The sequence below is a fragment of the Colletotrichum costaricense genome, assembly GCF_030867565.1.
Source record: "Colletotrichum costaricense strain IMI 309622 chromosome Unknown Scaffold_27.1, whole genome shotgun sequence".
Taxonomy (NCBI): domain Eukaryota; kingdom Fungi; phylum Ascomycota; class Sordariomycetes; order Glomerellales; family Glomerellaceae; genus Colletotrichum; species Colletotrichum costaricense.
The window spans coordinates 395,199-419,811 of NW_026848256.1; the positions used below are offsets into that span (position 1 = coordinate 395,199).

The 24,613-nt window shown below is 56.1% G+C and overlaps 8 protein-coding genes across 8 annotated transcripts; 6 read left to right on the forward strand and 2 right to left on the reverse strand.

The window, feature by feature from the left end:
- Positions 1 to 211: 211 nt before the first annotated feature.
- Positions 212 to 3,420, forward strand: CCOS01_16112 (uncharacterized protein; the record flags this gene model as incomplete). The annotated part of the gene is made up of 3 exons (XM_060464249.1): positions 212 to 549; positions 601 to 1,455; positions 1,518 to 3,420. 3 exons carry the CDS (start codon positions 212 to 214, stop codon positions 3,418 to 3,420), a joined length of 3,096 nt encoding a protein of 1,031 aa, XP_060305304.1.
- Positions 3,421 to 5,085: 1,665 nt separating this feature from the next.
- Positions 5,086 to 7,177, forward strand: CCOS01_16113 (F-box domain-containing protein; the record flags this gene model as incomplete). The annotated part of the gene is made up of 5 exons (XM_060464250.1): positions 5,086 to 5,280; positions 5,372 to 5,467; positions 5,555 to 6,485; positions 6,607 to 6,748; positions 6,862 to 7,177. 5 exons carry the CDS (start codon positions 5,086 to 5,088, stop codon positions 7,175 to 7,177), a joined length of 1,680 nt encoding a protein of 559 aa, XP_060305305.1.
- Positions 7,178 to 7,389: 212 nt separating this feature from the next.
- Positions 7,390 to 7,986, reverse strand: CCOS01_16114 (thioesterase superfamily protein; the record flags this gene model as incomplete). The annotated part of the gene is made up of 2 exons (XM_060464251.1): positions 7,390 to 7,800; positions 7,876 to 7,986. The coding sequence occupies 2 exons, from the start codon at positions 7,984 to 7,986 to the stop codon at positions 7,390 to 7,392; spliced, it is 522 nt and encodes a 173-aa protein (XP_060305306.1).
- Positions 7,987 to 8,624: 638 nt separating this feature from the next.
- On the forward strand, positions 8,625 to 9,950 carry CCOS01_16115 (Pex2/Pex12 amino terminal region; the record flags this gene model as incomplete). The annotated part of the gene is made up of 1 exon (XM_060464252.1): positions 8,625 to 9,950. The coding sequence occupies one exon, from the start codon at positions 8,625 to 8,627 to the stop codon at positions 9,948 to 9,950; it is 1,326 nt and encodes a 441-aa protein (XP_060305307.1).
- A 1,471-nt stretch (positions 9,951 to 11,421) lies between these two features.
- On the forward strand, positions 11,422 to 14,065 carry CCOS01_16116 (mixed-linked glucanase; the record flags this gene model as incomplete). The annotated part of the gene is made up of 8 exons (XM_060464253.1): positions 11,422 to 11,516; positions 11,611 to 11,825; positions 11,948 to 12,041; positions 12,101 to 12,176; positions 12,276 to 12,548; positions 12,610 to 12,725; positions 12,791 to 13,237; positions 13,297 to 14,065. The coding sequence occupies 8 exons, from the start codon at positions 11,422 to 11,424 to the stop codon at positions 14,063 to 14,065; spliced, it is 2,085 nt and encodes a 694-aa protein (XP_060305308.1).
- A 278-nt stretch (positions 14,066 to 14,343) lies between these two features.
- Positions 14,344 to 15,405, reverse strand: CCOS01_16117 (calcineurin-like phosphoesterase; the record flags this gene model as incomplete). The annotated part of the gene is made up of 2 exons (XM_060464254.1): positions 14,344 to 14,712; positions 14,803 to 15,405. 2 exons carry the CDS (start codon positions 15,403 to 15,405, stop codon positions 14,344 to 14,346), a joined length of 972 nt encoding a protein of 323 aa, XP_060305309.1.
- Positions 15,406 to 16,385: 980 nt separating this feature from the next.
- Positions 16,386 to 18,751, forward strand: CCOS01_16118 (uncharacterized protein; the record flags this gene model as incomplete). Its single annotated transcript, XM_060464255.1, has 4 exons — positions 16,386 to 16,485; positions 16,544 to 18,548; positions 18,603 to 18,666; positions 18,722 to 18,751. The coding sequence occupies 4 exons, from the start codon at positions 16,386 to 16,388 to the stop codon at positions 18,749 to 18,751; spliced, it is 2,199 nt and encodes a 732-aa protein (XP_060305310.1).
- Positions 18,752 to 20,502: 1,751 nt separating this feature from the next.
- CCOS01_16119 (SH3 domain-containing protein) lies at positions 20,503 to 23,381 on the forward strand (the record flags this gene model as incomplete). The annotated part of the gene is made up of 6 exons (XM_060464256.1): positions 20,503 to 20,719; positions 20,807 to 21,031; positions 21,114 to 22,093; positions 22,158 to 22,248; positions 22,326 to 23,021; positions 23,131 to 23,381. 6 exons carry the CDS (start codon positions 20,503 to 20,505, stop codon positions 23,379 to 23,381), a joined length of 2,460 nt encoding a protein of 819 aa, XP_060305311.1.
- Positions 23,382 to 24,613: the final 1,232 nt, after the last annotated feature.

Genomic DNA, 24,613 nt, shown 5'->3' on the forward strand with positions numbered 1-24,613 from the left:
AGTCGCGCGCCACTTGACAACGAAGAGTTTCTACCGCCCCCCGTAGGCTTCGCAAAACAACATCTCAAGTACCACCGTTGCGACAATAAACTTTGAGCGCAACGAAGCTGGTGTCTCTAAGTCTTGGTCCGTTACATCGTAACAGGACCCGCGCCGCCAACAACCTCGGATTTTCCGACGCCTATCTCACGAAGCTGCCGTCTGAAAAACCATGACTTCTGTTTTACCCGCACATCCAGCTAGCTTCAAATCCTCAACCTCGCTGCCCTCTGCTGGGCCTGCGACAATGGCGACAAATCACGAGCCGCGGACGAGTCCGCAGCATTTCATCAAGCAGGAACACGAAAGCGGTAGGGGAAGACTGCGGGAGGTCTCTGAAGACAAGGATGCCGACATCATGGACGATGATGGAGACGAAGGAAAAGCCGGCTCCTCCAACTCGGACGGTGGCCCTGCTAGAAAAAGACGGAGGAGTCGCAAAGGCTTGGACAAAAAGTTTGAATGTCCTCAGGAGGGCTGTGGAAAGAGCTACTCTAGAGCCGAGCACTTGTAGGTGGTGCCGTGTACAGTCCATGTCCCACAAAACTAACAACTCTTCAGATACCGTCACCAGCTCAACCACACGCCCAAGCAGATTTATGCTTGTGACTTTCCTGATTGTAGTCGCACTTTTGTTCGGCTTGATTTGTGTAACCGCCATAGAGACCGTCACACAGCCAAGGGGTCCGCCCTGAACCGAAAGGACTCGATGATGAGCCATATCTCCCCTACCACGGATCGCCCACCTTTCCCGCTGCCTGGGTCTGCTTCGCCCGAGATTAGTCGGCCGGGAACGGGCTTCGCCAATATGCGGCAAGCCCAAATGCAGTATCAGTCGCCCAAAGATGTATCTGGTAGCCCGTTCATTCAGGCAACCAACACCCCGCCGGGATACCCAATAGGTGTGCACCCTGGCGGAATGGACGGCTACATGCATCACGACAATGGCTACGGAGGCGTTCAGGCGCATCGCCCCCCGCAACAGTCTCCGAGCGGCCCAAGGCCGGTTGGACAGACCAACGGGTCTTACATGTCCCCGGTTGCCAATCCACACGGCTACCACACCCAGCCGCACAACACCCCTCAGTCTGCACCGTACACAACTCAGCAAAACTTTCCACAATTCAATTTGCCGCCCTCCGACTTCTCCAACGGCGCGGGTAACGCACCCCGTGAAGGCCAAACATATGCACCCGCCACTTCGGCCGAGTACAGTGAGCAGGGTCACCCCCAGCAGTCAGGCGAGATGATGCTCCTTGATCAGATGTCTATGCCTGGGACGATCCCCGTTTTTGGGAGCGATAGCATCTTGAGTAAATCGCCATATGTGACGATCCCAGAAGATTTCGTTGCCTACCTCTTCAACACGCAACAAGGAGGGGAAGGCTCGCCCATGGGCCAGATGGTGGCTCCCGGGTATGTTAGCAAGTTGGTTTTGACCTTCGTTTGGCCACGAACTTCACTAACATTTTTTGCAGCTACGGCGAGTACCAGAACCCCTATAGCGTCCCCTATGTGGGAACCGACGGCGTTCCTATGGGATACTTTCCCTCGGGGCCTCATCAAGTCATGGCTGTCAACAATCTGCTTGACCAGAATCTTCCAGAGGCTACAATCTCTGAGGAGAAGAGCCAAGAGATTTATGACTTCATCAACCAAAGGTTTCACGATAACGATGAGGCTCCGGCGATGCGACAACGTGAAAGCATTCTGGAGGGTGACCGCAGCGATGGCGATCACATGCTTAGCAAGCGGATGATGCAGGCTTACATCGGCTCGTACTGGGTTCATTTCAGTGACCAGATTCCTATCCTCCACAAGCCGACATTCTCGCCCGACCGTACGCCTAATCTGCTTCTTCTAGCAATGATGACAATCGGTGCGGCGTGCCTCGACAAAACACACGGCCAGAAGGTCACAAAGGCGGGTGCTCAGCTGTCCAACTTCCTAGCCTGGCACCTGAGATGGGAGATTTTCATGGACCCGAACTTTAGGCCGCCGGCAAAGCTGTGGCTGTTCCAGACACTTCTACTCCTCGAGCTGTACGAAAAGATGTACTCTACCAGAGAGCTGCACGAGCGAGCCCACATTCATCACGCAACCACAATCACCCTGATGCGCCGTGGAAGGTCTCTCATTGGCAAATCATCTCTCGACTCGCCACCAAACCCTCGAGATGACAAGACAAACAGCTCACGCCATTCTTCAGCATCCGGCATGGCCCACACCGCAGACGAGTGGTGGAATCACTGGATCACTAACGAGTCGACACGACGAGCTGCGTTTGCTGCTTTTGTCATTGACTCCATCCATGCTACCATGTTTGGCCACTCTACGGTTATGGTCACGCACGAAATGAGGCTGCCTCTGCCCTGCGATGAGGCCTTGTGGAAAGCCACGAGTGGTGCGGAAGTTGGCAGAGTCGAGTCTAATCTACTGTCCAACGGTGTGAAACCCATCTCTTTTCTGGAGGGTCTCAAACGAACGCTCAGTGGTCAAGGCGTGCAGACCAATCCATTTGGTCGCATGGTCCTCATGGCCGGTCTTCTCAGCGTTAGTTGGCATATGAATCAAAGAGACCTTCAGGTCAACGTTCTTGGCGGTGGCGTGTCTCAGGCACTGGGCGGCAGAGACAAATGGCGGGGAACACTGACCAGGGCCTTTGATGCTTGGAAGGAAGATTTCGACAAGTCCCTCACAAGAACAGAAGGCTCTTCTGACCCATACCGCTACGACTCGGCGAAGAAGAATGACGCCAACGTCGTTTTCGAGAGCCGTACCGTGCTGCATCATCTTGCACATATGGCAATGCACGTTGACATTGTCGACTGTCAAATCTTTGCCAGGGCAAAGCGGCTTCTTGGGCGAGCTATTGGGCAGCAAGATCTCAATAGTGCTCAACGGAGAATGAAGGACATTTGGGCACCAACCGCCAAGGCTCGCGACGCAACCTTTTACGCCCTCAAGTTCATCAGATCTGTTCTCATACCCGATGGCGGCCACGCACATCAGCCCAACGGCTTCAAGTACGATGAGCCGTACACTGCACGAGACGACGTACTCCTCAATAGGCCTTGGGTTCTATACTTTGCTGCCCTTGTTGTCTGGTGTTACGGATTCGCCCTGGAAGGTCCCTGCCCCGATGTTCCGCCCCCGACATCCAAGCAGGAACAGTTACGACAAATGCGCGAATATCTTTTGAAATATGGGGGCGCGTCCTCGCCAGACGAGCTCAAGGCCATGAAGGGCATCAACGAAAACACGGCTATGCTGCTCGTTCTCAAAGACTCATTCGAAACCACCCGCTGGGAGCTGTTGCATGAAGGCGCCAATCTGCTCAATAATTGTCTCCAGCTGAACGCTGGGGCTACCACGATGTAACTGGCGAGTAGCGAAATTACGACCAAACTGCATTCAAGCCATTCTAATTACGACTTACGCATGGTAATGGCACGACTTATTGACGACTGGGGGGGTTGACTTTGAAATATTATACCACTTCTTGCGATGACATGACACGAGGATGACGGCCCCAGACGATGAAATCGAATAAATGGGAGCCAGCATGGACATTCAGCTTGAGCATTTTCTTTCCTTCTTGTGTGTTGTACTGTATCTATACCCCCATGATGCGCGCGTCTTACCACAGCGCGATGGATTCTTCGTGGCATTTCAGCATTAGCGCTGAGACGGAAAAAGTCGGGTCTCGGAGAGAGTACACTGATGAATATAATCTTGCCTGACCACATGCCAGTTTCCATTGCAATGTCTGATACATGTCGGCGCCATACCATTTCCAGGTCGCGGTAGACGACCTGCTGCCAAAAGAGAAAACCGACCTAGGTAAGGACGTGGAACGTGGGATGTCTGAGGGACTGGAAATCCCACCTATCCGAGACCACGTAGCTCGGGAATTGCCGGTGACTTTCTTTGCGCCGGAGAGGTGGCTCTGACGTTTCCTGATGCAAGCCCGGCGCTGTGAAAGAGAGCCGTCTGCCAAGGGATCGCCGGTGATATTGGCGAGTTGAAATTTTGTGGATCGTATGCTCCGCTTCCGTTTGCTTTGGACATTAGGCCTCCCGGGTCCGGAGCCGGGCGGGATCCACTTTCCGGCTCCGATGAGTGCGGGGCTAAGGCATGTATTCGATAGCGCCTTTTGATCGTTGTCTTAGGTAAGTAAGGTAATTAGTGATCTTCTCTGCCTTGCCTTGCGTCATCATGACTTATACTGACTCCTGGTGACTCTTCTTGATAGGGCTCCATGGAGAGGGGTTCTTGACGTTCCAGAGAATATGTGCTTTAGGGGACGGGACAGTCGGAAACCCGAGGAACTGCTGCGCTGCCAGAGAGGTAGGTATGCGTAAGGCAACCTCAGTCGGGAGAGCTATTCGTCAGGGCTTCGACGAACCAATCTCAGAGGCAATAACACTTTTGTCTGCATAACACACAGTGTCCGCCATTCTCCACCGCGCTGATACGCCGGAAGCTCACACACCCTTGAGCTCCGGGGTTGACCAAAGTGCAGAACCCCAGGCGCGGAGGGGGAGCTTCACGGATCGCAGGCAGGCGGTACCCACACGCGCTCGCCCTGCCCGCCCTTACATAGATTCGGATAGGTACCTACTCCAAACGCCGTACACCCTGCAGTTATCCCCGCACGAACGCTGCATGTGGTTCGTGACCCGCGTGGGAGGTTTGCGTGGGCGGTTTGACCAACCGGGTGGACGACGTAAGTTTAAGCTTCCGATCCGCTGTTTGTCTACCTACCTTGTCCTGCCTTACCTTGCTCAATTCTTCCCACCTTCATTACTTACCTTGCTACCTATCCCAAGGAATGTTCCCTCTCATCGTGACTCGTTGACCGGCCCCTCGTCCAGAAGCTTGTTCCCCAAACCACTTGTCCATTTTTCAACGACGCATTCCTCTCTGAGGGAGTTGTGAACATACAACACGCAAAAGATCGCAACCCGCCGCGGCGCGATAAGCTCCCCCCTCCAGATGCTTGAATCCGACAGGGCGTCGCCGTACCCATCGTCGTCGCCCAAGATGCCGCAGCCGCCGCCGCAGCAGCAGCAGCATCAGGTGCTGCATATCAACCTGCTGCCGGCGGAGATCCTCCATCACATCTTTTCGGGCCTCGAGCCCCGCGACCTCGGACGTCTGCCCCGCACATGTCGATTCTTGCACTCCTACGTCAAGGGGAATCAGAAACTTTGCAAGGACGTGTATTTGAATGCTCTTGTATGGAATAAACCCCCCGTCCCGCAATTACCTTCTGTCCTGCGTCACATTAAGGGGAGAGAAATGGTCTAATTCGCGATGTCTCGAATAGGACACACCTAAGCAGACTGGGTTGGATTGGGAGAGGGAACTGCACGATTTCGTGAGACTCGGTCTCGTTTGCGCCGGGGATAGTTTCAACGAAAAGGTGAGAGAGATCCCCTTGCCTCCCTTCACTATCGTAAAGGCATATGGGATATCATGAAACCGTTCTCATCTGCGCTACCCTAACTAGTCCCGCGACCTCCTCCCCTTCGTATCCGACGTCGCCAACAGGCTGCTACAACATGCCTCTCCGACAGGCGAGACGCAAAACGACACAGGCACCCACGCCGTCTCCCGCAACGCCGCCGCCCTGGCCAACTTCTTCCGCGACGAGCCCGCGCGGGTGGCTTTTCTGTGTCGCTCTCACATCTTTGACCGCGCGCGCGGCGACGTAGCACGCCCGACAAGCAGCAGCCGCCGCCGGCAGTCATCGTCCTCGTCGGCGTCATCCTCCTCTTCCTCCCGGCTGGCGGACCCAACCGCCGACGACATCCACCAACAGAGCGCAAAGCTCCACTGCCTCTACGGCCGCCCCATCTTCAACTTTGGCCGCACGCGGTCCTCGCGGGTATACCCCTACGCCGCGTGCAAGGTCTACGACATGCGACAGTACACGACGCGCACGAAATGGGGGCCCTTTCGAGACGACGATTCGGGGCGGGTGGACTGGGAAAAGATGGAGGCCATCATGATCGTGCTGGGGAGCAACATCAGATCGCAGCGTCTCACCGCAAAGGTATTTTCCAACCTCTGGGAGAAGCCGTTTGCGGGCTCGTGGTCGGGGAGTTACGTGCCCTCGCCGGGGAGAGGGATCCGGGATTTGGATCTGGAGGACCCGTACGGCGTCGCGGGCACGTGGTTGAGGGTGGTTTGTTTCATCGACTATAACGATTTCTTCCACTATAATTTCCCGATTGGAGAGGAGCCGCCGCCGATCGAGGTGCCGCGGCCGCCGCTGGACGTCGGGGAGGCGACGAGGATTATCTTGATGAAGATGTATGTTGTTGATGTGCAGCCGCCCGGGGAGGACGATGGGAAGGAGCTGCCTGTAGTGCATTTTCATGGGTTGTCGCGGTCGGTTGATGATTCGTGGGATGAGAATGCGCATTCGCAACTTCGTGGTAAGTTTTCCTCGTCTTCTTTCCTTCGTAAGAAAGATCCTGGCTACTTCACGGTGGAAGGCCCTTTTTTTCATGTGGCTTTTTCCGTTAAATTTCGACTGATTCTAATTAGCTACTGAAGGCACGGTTCGGATGACCAAGGAGGGCGAGGTGAGGTGGACGACCTTCTCCGTTTTCAACGGCCACGCGCGGTGGCGGAGCGAGGGGATACAGATTGGCGGTGTTGGGTCGGCTCGCGGTGTCATGGGACACTGGTTCGATACGTATGTTGTATCTCCTCCTTCTTCCTCCCACCTCCCTTTCCAGCATCTACTCAAGAAGAGAGAACATACCGAACGAGAGGGAGCCAATGCCAACTAACCTCTGCGACTTACAGAGACTACGACCCCCACGGCCCCTGCGGGCCCAGCGCCTACTTCAAGGTCTCGGACCGGGCGCCGGGCCCCAAGGACGGCGACGACAAGAAGATTGACATTCACGATTTCCTGCCCATCATGGACTTTGACGCGGAGCTGGCTAGCAACGAGGACGACGACGAGGACTTTGTGGTCGGGGAGTGGGGGGAGGACGACGACGATGACGGGGGCGAGATTGATGATGAGGAGCTGGTGGAGGATTTGGCGGCGTTGGCGGCGCCGGATTCCGAGCTTATGGATCTTGTGCTTGGTGGGCATCATCTTATAGAGCAGTGATGGGATAGGGGTGGTGGGTTTGGTGGAATCTGATGGTTTTTGTTGGCTTTGTGGATTTGTTCTAGCTTATGTGTAACATCTACAGCTGTATGTGTATACCGCGTGGGTAATAGATATCGTGAGTCTCACTCAACATCTCTTCTCATCCAAACTCCTTACACTCAACTTTCTCTGAAGAAGAAAGGGTAGGAAACAAAGATTAATTCTCCAAATCACAACTTGCTCGCGGGCGGATCAGTATTAAACTTGTGATGCTCGCACGTAGCCAGCACCACCCCGTCGCTCCGCCTCGTGAGGGTACCCCTGAGCTGGCACAGCGTCCGGCCGATCTGGACAATCTCGCACTCGACGAGGCACTCCTCGCCGTTGGGGGCCGGGCGGAGGTAGCTGCAGTTGATGGTGCGGGAGACGCCGAGGAACTGCCAGTAGCCCGGCTTGTCGTTGACGAGGGCCAGGGGCATGGTGGTGAGGGAGTCGAAGAGGGTGGCGGCGGCGCCGCCGTGGAGGTTGCCGGCGCGGTTGCAGTGCTCTGGGAGGACGGTGAAGGAGAAGGTGGCGCGGGGGGTGGGGGCGAGGGAGGTGGAGAGGAGGGATATGGAGGGGATGAGGGCGCCCATCCAGTTCTGGAAGTCTTTGCGTCAGCTGGTTTATGTTTACTCGGGGTGAGACGTGATGAGAGAGGGGGGAAAGGGACGTACACCGAATTTGAAGTTGCCCGCGTCGTCCTTGTCTAGGTTCAGCCAGGCTTGGATGCGCTCTTCGCCTGCCTTGGCTTCGAAGACGGACTTGAACTGGGATGGGATGCCCATTGTGAATGAGGTGTCGTCGTGTGAGTTTAGAGAGTGAGAGTGAGAGTGAGAGTGAGAGTGAGATGAGAAAGTGAGTGTCGTCTGTCGTTGACAGCGAGTCGGGCTCTAGCTGTTGGAAGAAAGCTGAATCAAGTGAGGGTATCGATGGGGTACTGGGCCACAGATAATCAACCAGAAGGCGATGACTGAATAGATAGGCAATCTATGAGTGAGCCTCGATCTAAAGTGAGAATGATCGAATTGCTGATGCTATAATTCAATTGAGTTCGGTTGGGGGTCCGGATGGGTACCTTTTCTTGGGTACCCTTCCATTTCCACAGCAAATGGCCCCGCTGGCTTCCCCGGGTTCTTGGTCCCTATCTTCGGCACGCTAGTGGAACTGCCTCGGCAAATCCCTTTCGGTACGTTCAACCTCCAACTTCTGACAAACCAACCGCCGACGATAAGATAAACCACCTCACCTGTACGGAGATCTGCAGCCTTCCATTATCACCAACCCACCCGACGACACCTGATCCGTCATCGCCATGCCCAGATAACAGCGCAACTCACTCTTTTGCATCCGCGCACTCGCAGCAAGAAACCATTGACGGTATCGTCATCACATCAACCCCGATGCCCGCCCGCCCTCGCCCACCATGGAGTTTATGACCGCCCTCCGGGGCTCCTTCGACGACCAGAAACCCTCCCTCTTCGAGCTCATCTCCGAACAGCAGCTCAACTCCCTCCTCCCGCCCACCATCCGATACCTCCTCACCATCGCCACCCAACGATACCCGCGCTACCTCCTGCGCGCCCTCAACTCCTTTGATGAGCTCTACGCCCTGCTCATGCTCCTCGTCGAGCGCCACTACCTAAAGACCCGCGGCGGCAGCTTCACCGAGAACTTTTACGGACTGAAGCGCGAAAAGGCCCTGCACGCCGAGATCCCGCGCGCCAGCGCCTCCGCGCCCGCCGTCGTAAGGGACACCCTCAAGCTCGGCACGAAGGACATATGGATGAACCTCGCCGTCGCCGTCGGCGTCCCCTACCTGCAGAGGAAGCTTGATGAGGGTTACGAGGTGAACGCGCCGCGGGCGCTCCTCGGCGCCGCCTACACCCAGATGCCGCCCAACCCGACGCTGAAGCAGCGCTTCCTGCACTATTACCGCTGGTTCCTGCGCAACATCTACCCGAGCGTCAACGCGGCCTACTACTTTGCGCTGCTGTCGTTCAACCTAGCCTACCTGTTTGACAATAGCAAGTACCACAACCCGTTCCTGTGGCTCATCGGCACCCGCATGAGGAGGATGACGGGCGCCGATTACCAGGCCATTGACGCGCTCACGAGCGGCGGCGGCAATGCGAACGGAAAGCCCGGCGCGCCGCCCGGGTGGCGATCCCTCTTCTCCCCGCGCGAGATGGGCCCGCGTCTGCTCTCCAGCCTGTCTCTGCTGCTGCCGATGAGCATCTTTGCGCTCAAGTTTCTCGAGTGGTGGCACGCGTCCGACTTTGCCAAGCAGCTGTCGCGTAAGGCGTCCGAGACGCTGGATCTCCCGCCCCCTGTGGTCTCGGGCCTGGGGGCTGGCAAGGGAGGAGCTGGAAGAGCAGGTGCTGCCGCGACGGGCAAGGGCAAGGAGAAGGCGGTTAGCGGCGACGACGAGTCGGCGGACGCGGCTGTTCCGGCTGCTGAGACGGCGCCTATCGCGACGCCTTCGCTGTTGCCCATCTATACGGTGACTGCGCCTGAGGACTCGGCGCTGTGCCCTATTTGCGAGGATCCCATCGTTACACCGACGGCGTGTCAGACGGGTATTGTGTACTGCTACACGTGCATTCACCGGTGGGTGGAGGGTTTGCATCCGATGCAGGAAGATTTCATGGGAGACAAGGAAGGCAAGTGGGAGAGCGGACAGGGGCGGTGTGCGGTCACTGGCCGACGCGTCCTGGGAGGCACGGAGGGGCTGAGGAGGATCATGGTGTAAGACTAGTACAACTGAGAGAATTTGGGTCAGTAGTTTACCGACGACGAGAAAGAGTCGGGGTGAGTGTTGAGGGGAGGGATTGCTTAAAGGTGGTGGGCATAAGCCGAAAAAGGCCATGGCGTTTGGGTCACGAACTTGTCCCTTTTTGTTTCCGCTTGTATGCCATATCCACCATATGAACAATATACCCACTCACGATCTAGAGCATCGTTGTCCTTTTTTTTATGTCTTTTCTTTTCTGGCTCTGAGAACTTCGGAGGTGGAAACCCGGTGGAAGCAAGGGTCGGACATGAAGAATGCGGGACTAGGAATACCTCCACCGCTTGGAATGGAGGGGAGGATGTCTCACATCGGGGCGGTGGTCCGGCCCCACGCCCCCCCGATCCCTTTCTACGTGATCTGGCATTCGATTCTACTTCCCTATTGGGTTTCACGTTTTTCGCTCACTGTTGGTTGGGCCTCTCTTCTTCGAACGGTTTTGCTTCCACTTCTTTTTTTGCCTGGGCGGCGCACCTCCTGTCTCGCCGTCAGGATGTCTCGGTCTGCCGAGTCTGCTACGCTCGGAGGGTTTATGGATGGGCAAGAGGAAGGCAGCTTTTTGAGCGAAGCTAGCGATGCTTGCATTCCTCTTGTTTCCCTTCTTTCTCTCGTCAAACTTGGTCTGCTTCCTTGGCTTTCTCTTTTTGGAGTGGATATTGCGTGGTTGGGTCTCTCGAAATGGATTACCTGCGTATTGGATTCTCTGTCGACCTCCACCAGACCGGTCTAGCTTTCTTATCCTTTTTGGTTCTCTGTTCTTCCAACTAGGCGTAGACCCTTATGAGCAAGTGCTTCTTGTGGAGAAGCAAACGTCACCTGTTGTAAATAGGTTTGCTTGAGGAGGCTGGGAGGGAGATGGATCTCGAGCATCCCCAAGGCTTGGGTCCTTGGACAGGTCCTCGGCCAGACGGCGGTCGAGCAGTGGCATTCCTGACCGGGAGTGAGGGTTGCGATGATGGTGGTGTGGTTCTCATGTGGAGGAGGGCAGACTTGGAAATCCATTCGTCGAGGTTCGCATCTTTGGCGATTCTGTACCTGGATCAGTCGCAAGGGAGATGGTGACGAGCAAAGGGTTATAAGCAAACTACACCCCTCTCTCTGAAGGGTCTCATGACATCTGGTTTCTGTTCGATCATCGAAACTGAGCCGTGGCGTTTGCTCTCTCACACTCTCCTTCTCTCTATCTCTCTCTCTGTTTATCTGAATCAACCAGAGTCTCTCGTTGACGTGTGTATGCCCATCGGTTTCCGATCATCGATCGCTGACGCACCCGACCTCTCTCGCTCTATTCAAGTTGTTTTAGGGTGGTCATTCATACACTCTCTTGAATCTCTTAACACGACAAAGGGCACGGCAAAAAAGCCTCGAGAAGACACGAACAAAGGTGTAAAGGAACATTAGGAGAGGAAGAGGAAGAGGAAGAGAAGCCAACATGGCGTACAGCTTATCGCAGTCGTACTTCGGCGCGAACTTGATTTCAGACTTCAACTTTATCAACTATGCCGACCCATCCAACGGCTTCGTAAGGTACGTCCTTTCCTCCTCCTACTCACAGATATCGGCCTAGACCCTGTTGTTAGTTGAGCGGAGTTGGACATGGATGACCTAACGGCAAAGATAGGTACCAAAGCCAGCCCGACGCCCTTGCAAAGGGCCTCTACTTCATCGACCCGGACACGCAGGCCGTGACGCTGGGCGTGGATAACAAGAATACGTACGGCCTCAGCGACGGACGGCCGAGTTTGAGGCTAGAGAGCAAGAGGCAGTATAACCATGGACTGTTTATCGGTGATTTCGCGCACATGCCGCCGTCGGTTTGTGGGTTGTGGCCTGCGTGTAAGTTTGGATCTCTCCTTTTTGGGTCCTTTCATATTGCCGAGTTTGGGAGGGGATCAGACCCGTTGAAGACGTATCGGGTTACCTTTCTTGGCTCACTAGCTTACATTGAATCTGGATAGTCTGGATGTATGGACCGGACTGGCCTACAAGCGGAGAAATTGATATCATCGAGGGCGCGAACCAGGCTACAAAGAATATCCTCTCCGGACACACGTGAGTCTCGCACTCCTTCATGCCATATCTAGAAGTCGGGTTTAACACGATAAATCTAGTACATCAGGATGCCGTATCCCAGACTCCCCCGCAGCCGCCGGCCAACCTCTCCTCCTCGACTGTGAGAGCCCAGGTGTATGTAGTCTCCTCAGTGAAGCCCACGGCCCCTTGTGTATTCATCATTTGGTGATGTGTGGCTGTGTGCTCTCTTGCTAACAAGACACCAAAAATTAGACCACCAACAACGCCGGCTGCAACTACCTTCCCCCCGCCTCGGACACACACACCTACGGAGACGCTTTCAACGCAGTCGGCGGCGGCGTCTACGCGCTCGAGTGGACCTCGGAGGCCATCAGTATCTGGCACTGGCCGAGGCAGAGCATCCCGGACGATATTATTGCCAAGAACCCCGATCCGTCCGGCTGGGGCCTGCCATCTGCGCTGTTTGGGACGTCGTCGTGTGATGTAGACACATACTTTAAGGATATGAGTATTGTGATTCAGACGGTATGTTCTGCGCGAAGTTGCGTGAGTATATTACAAATCAAGCTGACTTTGAGACGTTCAGAACTTTTGCGGTGATTATGCTGCCAACATCTGGGGCAAGGACGGGGACACCTGTAATCAGCGGGCGCCGACGTGCGTTGAGTACGTGGCGAACAATCCTACCGCATTCGCAAACGCGTAAGTCATCGGACCCTTCACACACATGCTCACTGGAACCTCCCTGACGAGAAGCGGAAAACCAGATACTGGGAAGTCAACTACATCGACGTCTACGAACAAGGCCTCGCCACGAACACCACCGCCAGCCCGTCCGAGCCGACGACAACGACAACGATCCAGACCACATCGACAATCTACACGACGGTACCGAACCCTGCCACTATCGTGACGAGTTTCACGCAGAACGGTACTGTCATCGTGTCCACCGCCACAATGCAGTCCTCCCAAGTCTCGTCCGTCGTCCTGTCCACCGTCGTGGGACCGACCGCCACCGCGCCGCCGAGCCCCTCGACGGACCCCGTAGTCCCAGGGCGCGAGCCGGCGACGATTGGGGAGTATGCGTATCTCGGCTGCTTCGGCTCCGGAACCGGGTTTCAGAGCTTCTTGCTCAAGGCCTCGGCGGCGGATATGACGCTCGGCAAGTGTATTGATCTCTGCAGACCTGGGAAATACGCCGGTGTCCGCGAAAGGTAACGTCCCGAACCCTCTTCTCAGATAAAACCTCTCTCACTAACATATCCCCTCCCAGCGAATGCTTCTGCGCAGACGACCTCGACCCAGACACCAGAGCAACAACAGACCGCGCCCTCTGCAACAGCCCCTGCCCAGGAAACAGCACCCAACTCTGCGGCGGCACCACAAGCACCCCAGCCACGAAGCCAAAGCGAGACACCCTCCCGCCGTCCTTCTCCTCGAACCCCCACCGCCGCCTCATGCACCTCCACCTCCACCGCCGCGCCGCGCCCTCAACCTACCTCTTGTCAGTCTACGCCCGTCTCACAGACGAAGTACCCCCCAACGCCCCGCCCCTGGGCGACCCGGAACCCCATACCCCATCCACATCGACGCTCATCACGACGGTGACATACACAACCGTCTGCGCCACCGACGCGGCGCGCCTGACGCCCGCGGAGCACTGTACCACGATCCTGGTGCCGGGGTGCAACAAGTACTGCGGCGGTGACGGGATGCAGCCCGCGGCCGTGAGCGTGCCGATGACGACGACGGTGGCCTCGTGCGCCGGGTGTGGTGCCAACGGCGCGGACCGTGTGACGCTTACGGTGCCGTTTTTGGTGCTTGCGGTGCCGGGCACCGGGGCCGGGGCCGGGACGTCGACGGGGTATTGGCCCACTGGATCGGTGACTGGTGCGGCGGCGACGCCGCCCGCGACCGGGAGACCCACTCCGTCGATGGTGTCTGTTAGTGCAGGGGCGTCCGTGGCGGAGGTGAACTTTGGGTGGGCTGTTGGGTTGGGGGTCGCTATTGCGGTTGTACGATTCGCGTTGATGTTTTTCTGATGAAGTGGGAATTGTGGATTTGACGTCGAGGCGACGTGCGAATCGGTGGGCTGGTTCCCGGTGCATATTGGCGGCGCATTTGGTCTCTCTCTTTCTCACTTCTTTCTATCTTTCTGCTTGTTTTCTTTCGTTGATTTCCTCCAGCACGTTCATTAGCATAGACATCGCCATGATACCACACCAGCGCAACGGGCGCATCGCCTTACTACATTATACGTAGTTCTTATAGGTACACAAAAACTTTATGATTCCAAGTCATTATCTTGCTCTTTATTTCATTACAAATCCACTACTTCCACCGGGTTCCCCAGCCGCCCCGTGTTGCCGTACATTTGCGCGGCGTTGACCATGAGACTGCTGGTGTTGCCGCCGGGCCCGACCATGAGCCACTTCCAGACGACGCCGTGTATGCCGTAGCCCAGGACGGCGAGAGCGTCCCGCCAGCCAGCGTGGGGGAAGAGGTCGCGGAAGAGGCCGCGGGGCGGGCGGGACATGAGGGCCTCGTAGGCGCGCTGGCAGTCGTCAAAGTGGACGGTCTGGCGGCCGTGGCCCCAGTGGACGTGGCCGAAGACGTGGAGTTTGGGGCGGACGCGCCAGACTTCTTGGAGAAGGGCTGGGCAGCCTAGGTTTAGGTCTAGGTGGGTTTTCTTGTGGCTTGTGTTAGATGAGGAAGTTTTCGCAGGTGGAGAGGATGAGATGAAGTGAAATGAAGTACTATGAGATGAGATGAGACTTACTGGTGGTGTGTGAGTGATCAAAACGTCAGTGTCAATTGGTACCGTGTTGGTCCAGGGCGGTGATGAACGATCATATTGGAAAGCCATTTCTGAACCGCCGCAGGTCGGGATATCAGGGGCACCATAGATCTTCAAGTGACGGCCACCCTTGAACTCCAGCGTGACGGCATCACGGATGAGATAGCGGATCCCCTTGAAATCGAGGCTCTTGCCGCGGTCCTCGGGCAGACGGGCGCTGGGATCGAAGAAACTGTCATGGTTGCCGCACACGAGGATCTTGTGCTGGTGAGGCTGAGCGGCGAGCCAGTCGAGCTGGGCCTGGATGTCGGCGACGGTGCCGGCGTTGGTGAGGTCGCCGGCGTGGATGAGGAGGTCCCCCGGGGGTATGTCAACGTCGGTGCGGTCGTGGGTGTCGGAGAGACAGACGACGCGGATGGCGGGCTTGTCGCGGGGCGGGGTGAAGGGTCGACCGCGGAGGAAGAGGATTATGCTGTAGATGATTGTGACGAGGAGGTTTAGGGGTGAGAGAAGGATGGCGTCGATAAGGGTTAGGGGCTCCCAGTCGTTTTTGCGGCGGAGGCCGAGGGCTGTGAGGAGAGTCATTTGGAGATTGTGTCCGTCGGTGTCCCTGTTCGTGGGGATATCGAGTGAAGGGACGCAGGGATCATACGACTTCCATGTGAGCTGCTGTGCGAGGTGAGTGAAATTGGTGATATGAATTGAGGTGAGATACGGTGTGGTGTGGTGAGGTGAGGTGAGGTGAGGTGAAGTGGTGTTGAGGTTGGCCGGACGGATCTTCACATGGGGCAGAGGGAGCTCCAAGCAGCTGCCAAAGCTGAAACCCCACCGATGACAGCACCAGCCAGCACATGTGCAATCCAATGACAATCCACCCGCCAGAAGTCAATCAGTCAGTGCATGTCGCCATGTCCACAGTGAGGTGGGCCGGCCGGCACCTGGCATGGCGGCGGTTCAGCTATGCTGGGGGCCAGAGGAAGAGGGGAGTGGTGGAGGGGGAGGTGCCGGGGCAGCACGAGCCACGCACCACCATTGTCACTGCTACGATGCTACAAGCCCACCAAGTACAACACCACTGGACCTTTCCCAGCGACACGGCAGCGCCAATCCATGTTTGGCGTAGCGGTGGTGGGATCGACTGGTGGGCACCAGGTACTTCGTAGAGGCATTGAGGGGCTAGAGCTTGTTCCCTGAAAATGAGCTCCCCGGCCAAGTCGGGGCCCTGCGCGGTGACGTGACGGTTCCCTCAGTCCCGCCAGCCAGCCAAACGCCCAAGCTCCTCTCTCCTTCTGTTCATTAAAAAAACCTGCCAAGCGAGACATCGCCGTCATTACTTTCAGCCACTTGGCTAACATTCTCGCACTTGGCTTTAAGACCATCGCGAACCCTACCACCTTTTCTCTTGTCGTGATCCCGTCACTTTCGAGCATTTGGATAGCTCTCATATCTTGTCTCAAAGTGCATCCCATCTCTACAATCCAGACCTCCTATCCTGCACACATACCATCCGTGCTCGAGCTCCCGACGACTGATCTCTTGGGACGAACCCGCGGTCCGCAGCAGCAATGGCGACTCTTCGCGACCTTTACAGCGATGAGAAGACCAAGGGTCTAGACACCAACTTTGGCGTCGACTATGTCATCAACTACAAGATCCCGCAAGAGGGTGAGTCCCCCTTTGCCTATGTGCCTCACCATGAAAACTGACCCATTACTTCATTCAGACCGCGCCAGCGCCGAAGCTTCTTTCGTCCAGCTAATCGAAGCCTTGACCCATGTTGGCCTGACCACCGAGGTCCGGAGAGGCGACAAGAGCTCCGTCCTCGTCTTCATCAAGATCGCCGACAAGTTCCTCGCCGACCAAGTCTACCGATCCCGACTGCAAGACTGGCTACAGGGCGCTCGAACCAACACCGCAGACAAGGACCTCTCCCAGGCTCTCCGCGATGAGCCCGTCTCCGACGCCGAGCGCCTGCGCCTCGTCTACCTGCTCATGGTGAAGCCCAAGAACGAGGGCGGGGCCGGCATCACCCCCGAGTCCGGCAAGTGGAAGCACGTCGCCAGCATCTTTCCCCTCCACAACCACTCCTTCAACCGCCAGTGGATCAAGAGGGTGAGCACAAAGGGACAGACGGACGAGAACGACCTCGACGAGATTCGCGATAAGTTCGGCGAGAGCGTCGCCTTCTACTTTGCCTTCATGCAGACCTATTTCAAGTTCCTCGTCGTTCCCGCCGCCGCCGGCTTTGGTGCTTGGATGTTTCTTGGCCAGTTCTCCTGGCTCTATGCTCTCGTCAGTTGCCTGTGGTCCGTCATCTTCTTCGAGTTCTGGAAGCAGAGGGAAGTCGACCTCGCCGTACAGTGGGGCGTCCGCGGCGTCTCCAACATCCAGCACCCTCGCCCGCAATTCGAGTTCGAGCGCCAGGCCGAGGACCCCATCACCGGAGAGCCCGTCAAGATTTACTCGCCCATCAAGCGTCTGCAGACGCAACTTCTCCAGATCCCCTTCGCAGCAGCGTGCATCGTGGTGCTGGGCACTCTCATCGTGACCTGCAACTCGCTGGAAATCTTTATCAACGAGGTATACAATGGACCTTTCCAGTCCTACCTGGCCTTCCTCCCGACCGTCATTCTGGTGGTTATGACGCCTACTTTCTCTACCGTGCTCACCAAGTTCGCGACGAGACTGACTGAGATGGAAAACTACGAAACGATTGACGCACACCATGCGGCTTTGGTTCAGAAGGAGTTCGTTCTCAACTTCCTGACCTCTTACATGGCCCTGTTCTTCACCACCTTTGTCTACCTGCCCTTCGGCGACCATCTCACTCCTTACCTCGACTTCTGGCGGACAACTGCGCAGAAGATCACCCCCAAGGACGTCAACTTCCAGACTCAGGAGTTTTCCATCAACCCCGAGAGAATCAGCAAACAGATGTTCTACTTCACCGTCACCGCCCAGGTCGTCAACTTTGCCACCGAGGTCATTGTGCCGTACGTCAAGCGCCAGGTGTTCCAGGAGGTCAGAGAGGTGCAGTCCAAGATGTCCAAGGAGGACAGCGCTGCCAAGATCAAGGACCAGCCGGAAGAGGCTGCCTTCTTGGAGCGTGTGAGAAACGAAGCTGAGCTTGAGACCTACGATGTTACCGGAGACTACAGAGAGATGGTCATCCAGTTTGGTTACCTCTCTCTCTTCTCCGTGGCCTGGCCTTTGACAGCTTGCTGCTTCCTCGTCAACAACTGGGTCGAGATGAGGTCGGACGCTGTCAAGATCGCCATTAGCAGCAGACGGCCGATTCCGTGGCGCGCCGACTCTATCGGACCCTGGCTCAACGCCCTGGGCTTTTTGTCTTGGTTGGGTAGCATCACCAGCGCCTCAATTGTATTCCTGTGCAGATCCGCTGGCAAGGGCGATGGACCTCGTGGTACCCCTGGAAGCATTCAGGCATGGGGTCTCCTCCTCAGTATCCTCCTTTCGGAGCACTTCTACTTTGGCGCTCAGTTCGTCGTTCGCCTCGTTATGAAGAAGCTGGATAGCCCCGGACTGCAAAGGGAGAAGAAGGAACGTTTCATGATGAAGAAGAGACTGCTCGAGGAGAACCTGGGCCAAGGCGTTTCGGACCAAGCTGCCACTCCGGGTATCGAGAAGACGGAGATGATCACCATGCAGGCTCTTGAGGATGAGGCCCGCAGGATCTCGACTCAGGGCCACGGAGGCGCCGAGGAGGCGTAAGTTGATGTTCTTGCCCTTGACTTTGAAGATTTAAACTGACGATGTGACAGATTCTGGCTTCGCCAACGCGGTATGGCCGAGACTATCCAGATTGGTCGCAATCTGATTTCTCAGGTAAGTCGCTGTATACTTTAACCGTCACTGCCACCTTCTGACGTGAGATCACCAGAGCATCTCCGGAAACACAACCAAGGCATAGAGGCCGTCATCAACAGTTGGTCAAAGGACGGGCTGGTGGATGAGAAACAAAATATACACACAACCCCTTATTGACGAGAATATGAGTTATGCCTGTTCTGGCGTGTATTGCTAGCGAATATGTTTAATTGGGGTCTTCCGAAAAGCTACGGGTTACTTGCTGTCTGTAATCGGGCGTTTGTTTCGGTCAAAATACGAGTTAGGCAACCCCTCTGGATGTTTGTCTCTTCGGTGAAGAAAAATGGAGCAAAAGCGATGCTGTCGTCGGTGGCCACAAAGGGTGACCGATGGAGAAGTTGAGATAAGGTATGTTGTCAGGGCTGTCTACCTTCCTGACCTTACTCAGTAATGCCTCATGATGAAAGGGCAGATGACCACTTAAAACAAACTGCGCACCGGGCAAGGCAGATCGGGAGGCTTACACAACTGGGCGTCGTTTTGTGCAATGATCCAAATGCTTGTTAGAGCCTCTTTCCTCTAAGAGGTTACGTCGATGGGCTTGTATTGAGCTGCGCCTCTGCGCTAGCTGTGCTGGACCTCGTGGCTGCAGCGTTCATCTGATGAGCCTACCATAGTACCTAGGTACCAATGCTACCTACCTCAAGTTCCTTGCTTATTCAGTCATAGTACGTACCGACGTTGTGGACTTGATCGCTTACAACCCCCTACCAAACGTCCCTCTTCCCTCATTACTTTACCAGCAAACTCCGTCACGCCCGCGACATTCCTTTCGCTTGAGAAACACCAATCGCGGAGCCAGCTTTAGGAATGTGCCACGCCGATGAAGCCAAACGGGTCTGCCTGGGGGGATTCTGAAGGCTAGCAGCGACAGCTCAGCAGCCCTACCTCGGATCCAAGACGCCAGAACGCCTCCTCCTCCACCTTTGGCGCTTCTCCTCCACCCCCCTCCTCCACGTTGGAACATGCAGCAGACATGTTGACACTCTTTTCATCGCCCGCCATGTCGATCTCCTCGCGGGACTAGCCTGATACCGGGGCGAGGTTCACCTGCATTCGCTTGCAAAGGTGGGCGCAACACCACCGCACCGCCTTGCCTGCTTGTCACTCATGTCAACTTTCAAGACCTGAACTGGAACTGGAAGTGCGGAGGCGTTCCGAGAAGCAAGCCACGCCCGTTGGCTACCGGTACTCTTGTGTCCTTGCTCGCTCGCTCTATCTCTCGAGTGACAGATAGACGGACGGCCCAGAGGTACGCTTCGTGTCTCGGGAGAGAGAGCGGCCAGTCTGACATGCGGTGCGCCCTGCATCTGCCTACCTTGCCCGCCAGCCGCCCATCTCCAATCCCGTCCCGTCCTTGTGTGCCATACCTTGCCCATCTATCCTGCGGCCTGGATCTGGCCCTGCTTTTGTGGTGGTGACTCTGAGCGAAGCCGACTAATTGATCTGCTCAGCTCAGCTTAGTAGTTTTCCTGCAGCCTTGTCCTATCCTAACCTGCCCTCCTCTTCGCATTTCCTCTCTCTTCTCCCTTCTCTTTTTCTCACATTTTCTGCCAAGATCTTTTCTCCAAAGTTTTGTGATTGTGAACCCTCAAAAACACTTGGCGATTGCGCAAATTCAGATCCAAGCTTACTATTCGGATGACCCTCTGCCAACTTCTCGCGCTGGCTTAGCCCATCGTGTACCTTTAACCAACCAGACCGACGACTCCACCTAAAACCCCGCCGCCGGGAGACCGAGACCAGACGGCCACCGGCTCTCAAAGGACTTACGGGCCCCCCCTTTTGCCGACCATGGACGTCGTGAAGGACTTGGTGACAGGGCCCTTTGAGGAGGTCGTGGAGAAGGGGACCGTTGCGCTCGGGAACGCGGGTGACGACCGGGACATGCTCTTCGAGAGCCAGAAGCTGGTCAAGGGCGCCGAGCGCATCCTCAAGATTATTGAGCCGCTGTGCTTGCGCCACTTGGAGGAGTCTGGCGTCAACTTTATAGATGCGCTCAAAGATGATAGTATGGTGATCTCCGTTTTCTTAATCTTCTTCTTCTTCTCACGCACATATGGTGACGGTGTTAACTAACCTTGTGTTATCCACGTAGACGAGATCGCCGACTACAGGTCACAGATGACTGACATGATATGGGACTTTGAAGACGTAATCGATGCAGACACGTATGAAAAGGAGAAGTACGTCGAGCTGCGGGAGCTCTGCAAGAGGGCCGGCCTCCGGACTGGAGAGATCTTGAAGAGGATGAGGCTGGAGCCGGCGCCGCGGGAGCAGCCTCCTATTCCAATTATCGCGACATCGCCACCGGCTACACACGGTAACTATAGCCATTGCTCCCCCTGAATTCAAATATGAGAAAGAAAAACCACGCAGCTGACCAAAGACCCCCTCGACGATAGAGACCCAAGACCAAGGCCACGGAAGTCTGCCTACGTCCCATGAGGGACATCATTTCCAGCCACATGAAGAGCAACACGCAACACCTGAGCCAGAGCCAAGAGTCAGGGAGGAGGTAATCGAGCTACAACCGCCGCCTCCTCCGCCGACAAACCCGTGGAGTATAGGAGCAAGCCCCATGATCGAGACGGGATTGGAAGGACCAATGGGTGAGATGAACATTGAGCGTCGTCCGCCCGTCTCCATGAGCTCGCCCATCTCTGAGCCGGGCAGCCCGAAGAACATGAGCAGACTCTCGCATGGTTCAGATCACCGGCTTGAGATCCCCACCGACCGCGTCCTCTCGGAAGAAGACCGGTACCACCAAATGAGCCCGCAGGACCTCACGCGATCACCGGTATCGATGACGGATAGAAGTCACCCCCTCGTCTCGCGAGGACGAGCTTCGTCGACGACACTAGGTATCGTCACGGAAGACCAGACGCAGGCGCCGCGGAACGTGAACGGAGGCCACTCCCCGCGGCCCCACCGGCACTCGCAGACCAGCTCCATGTACTCGCACGCCTCACGGCAACGCTCCCAGGAATCCCTCCACGACTCCGTATTCGACGGCTGCGGCAGGAGGAACTCGGGCGCCATCAGCCCCTCCATGACGGAGCACCGCGCCTCCACGTCCTCGGCTCACGACGGGGGCCGGCTCAGCCCGACGTCGAGGCCGCCCATCATCCCGCCCAACTTCCCGCCCGGCGTCCACGAGGGCATCGAGAAGGTCCCGCTGGTCATGAGCGACGGCGAGGGGCTGATCCCCGTGGAGTCGGAGTCGTCTTCTTCGCAGGGACGGGAGGCGGCGCTTCAGGTCTCGTCCCGGCCAAAGGATTGTAATATCGGGTTGAGCAGCTCGTTTTATTTGTATAAAGGGTTCTGCGAGGGCGCGAAGGAGGTCACGCGCGGAGGTCTTGGTGTGAAGAAGGTTAAGAAACCGGTGAGTAGGCAGCGTCCCGCCCCTTTTCTATTTGTAGCACACCTCGACTGACTTTCATTCCAAGGGATTCTCTGGCGCACACGAGGTCGCCAAGTGCTCGAGCTGCTCCTACGAGCTCGACTTCAAACAGGTCGAGAACGACGTCAACAACGCCGGTACGTACCCAGCTCTTTTCCCTGATATCCGACTTGATTCTAGGGGTCGAGTGAACTAACACGGTGACAACCTCCAGAGGAAGCAAACCACACCTCCAACAAAATCTCCTACCGCCCCCGCTTCCTCCAAAAATCCCACGTCGCCACCAAACGCGCAGACGAGTTCCTCTACGGCTGCGTCTTCTGCGTCCACGCCCAACGCACCCTCGAAGAATGCGACGCCACAGTCTTCTTCAGCCAGAAGAAGCTCTTCGAGCACCTCGCCCGGCACCCGCGGCCCTTACCCCAAGTACCCGGCATCACCGTCGTCGAAACCTCGGAAACCACGGGCGGAGGGGAGGTACCGCTCCACCTGCGCAACAACTACGACCTGCACTTCCGCGCCCCGCCCCGGCCCTCGCGCATCGAGGGCCGCCAGCTCGAGCTCGCGCAGCTGCCGACGGCGACGGCGACGCAGACGGTTAAGAGGATGTACGGGATGCGGCTGCTGTACGATAACACGCCCGGGTTCGAGCTTGCTAACGGCGCGAGGTTGAGCGGGGTGGAGTTCCCCGCGAAATATAACGGGGAGTGGGTGATGGGGTGGCACGAGGGGAATTTCGGGTCCGCGCCGCTGGATGTGCTCAAGTTGGAGGCGCCGCCCAAGGCGGAGATTCGCGCGGACACGGCGAGTAATATCTCGGCTGTGGCGCGGTGGAAGTTTGCGCCTAGGCCGAAGGATGGTGGGGACTGGTTGAAGTTTGATCAGGGGGAGAGGATCACCAATATCAGCTGTGAGTCTTTTTATTTTCTTCTTCTTCTCTTCCCCTTTCTTTCTCTTCATTTTCCTGGTTAGACGTTTCCATGGCGTGTATCTCCAGTCTGCTTACACGAGACATCTAGGGGCCTGGCAAGACCACTGGTGCTGGTCCGGCACCAACGCGAAAGGCGTCTGGGGCATCTTCCCGCAGACCTTTATCGACGCCGCCTCGATCCGCGAAGCCTCGGACAGGTCGAGCATCTCGAGCGGGGAGCGGAGAAAGTCTGGGACGGCGGGCTTCTTTGAGAGGTTCTCTTCGGGCAGGAAGGCGTCGAGGCAGTCGAGCGTTGGGCACGTCATGGTCTCGTCTGGGCCGCGGCCTTCGGTTGTGTGAAGAAGATGGATAGGCACTTGGGTTGATTCGGCGATGCGGTGGACGTTTTCTTTTGTTTGTTTCTTTGAATGACGATACCTTTGTGGGTTGTTTTTTTAGGAGTTTTCAATACCCAGTAACGATTGAAGGATACAAACGACACATTTGGCGTCACCGAGAGAAGGTGCCCTGCTCTGCGTACCCAGTCTCAAATACTGCGATCAGTATTCCATCACAGCCATAGGTTGAGAAACTTGAAGGCTTCACAAGGTATCTGCGATATACTCGTTCTGTCTCTGATTTGAGAAATCCAAAGCCCATACGAGGGGGATGGATCTCTTTGAAACATCGTTCCTACTTAGACTGGAGTAAATCCTTGCCAGCAAGACGAAACCTTTTTAGATTGAATATTAAAACATACTCAGGGTTCAAACCTCAATCGCTACCCCTTCCTGATCTGTAGACACGGACAATACTCCTCAGCACTTTGATTCAGCAAGGATATGTTCATCTCCAGCTTACGTCTTTGCCACACCATCTGTAAAAGTGGAAGTCGATGTCACGGAACGTTCCACTCATTGCACCTTCTCTTCGGCCTCGGTAAAGGGCGATGTCTGTCACCTCACGGTCAGCGGAAACTAGAAAATAAGGAAGGGAGAAGAGATTATGAGATTAATGTCGAGGAAGGTGAGCACAGGACTTTGACCTGGTAGGTACCCCATCTTCAAACAAGTTCAGAAGATGTACTAGTATAAAGAGCGACCTTACCAAAAATCATCTGTGAAATTTGGTCAATTGACTAGCCGGTCTAACAGTGACGGTCCAGTGACCGTTAGATGATGGCTCGTCAAGGATGAGGCGACGAATCTGCAGGCCGTCTGACGAGACGATCAGGAACGATGACCGAGGCGAACGTTTCGGCTAGGCCGAAAGACGTTCCGTTTCCGTAGAGGCTATTGGGTAGACTGAGCTTATTCAGGGATGAATATGCTGCCACGGAGGAAGCTGTATGCGTAGAAGAAAACTGCGTTTTCCCGCTCTCACAATTTGACAACATGTTTACATAGCACATAGTAGGTATTTCTCGATTTCCAAGATGCGCAAAAAAAAAGTCATTAGAGCAAGAAAGCAAAGAGGCAATCCTCTTCTGACGACGATTTTACTACGTCGCCTGGTCCTGGGTTCCTCACCAAGCTTAACAAACACGCAGAGATCGACTTGTTTACATTCGAACGAGGCACCTCTAGCCGTTC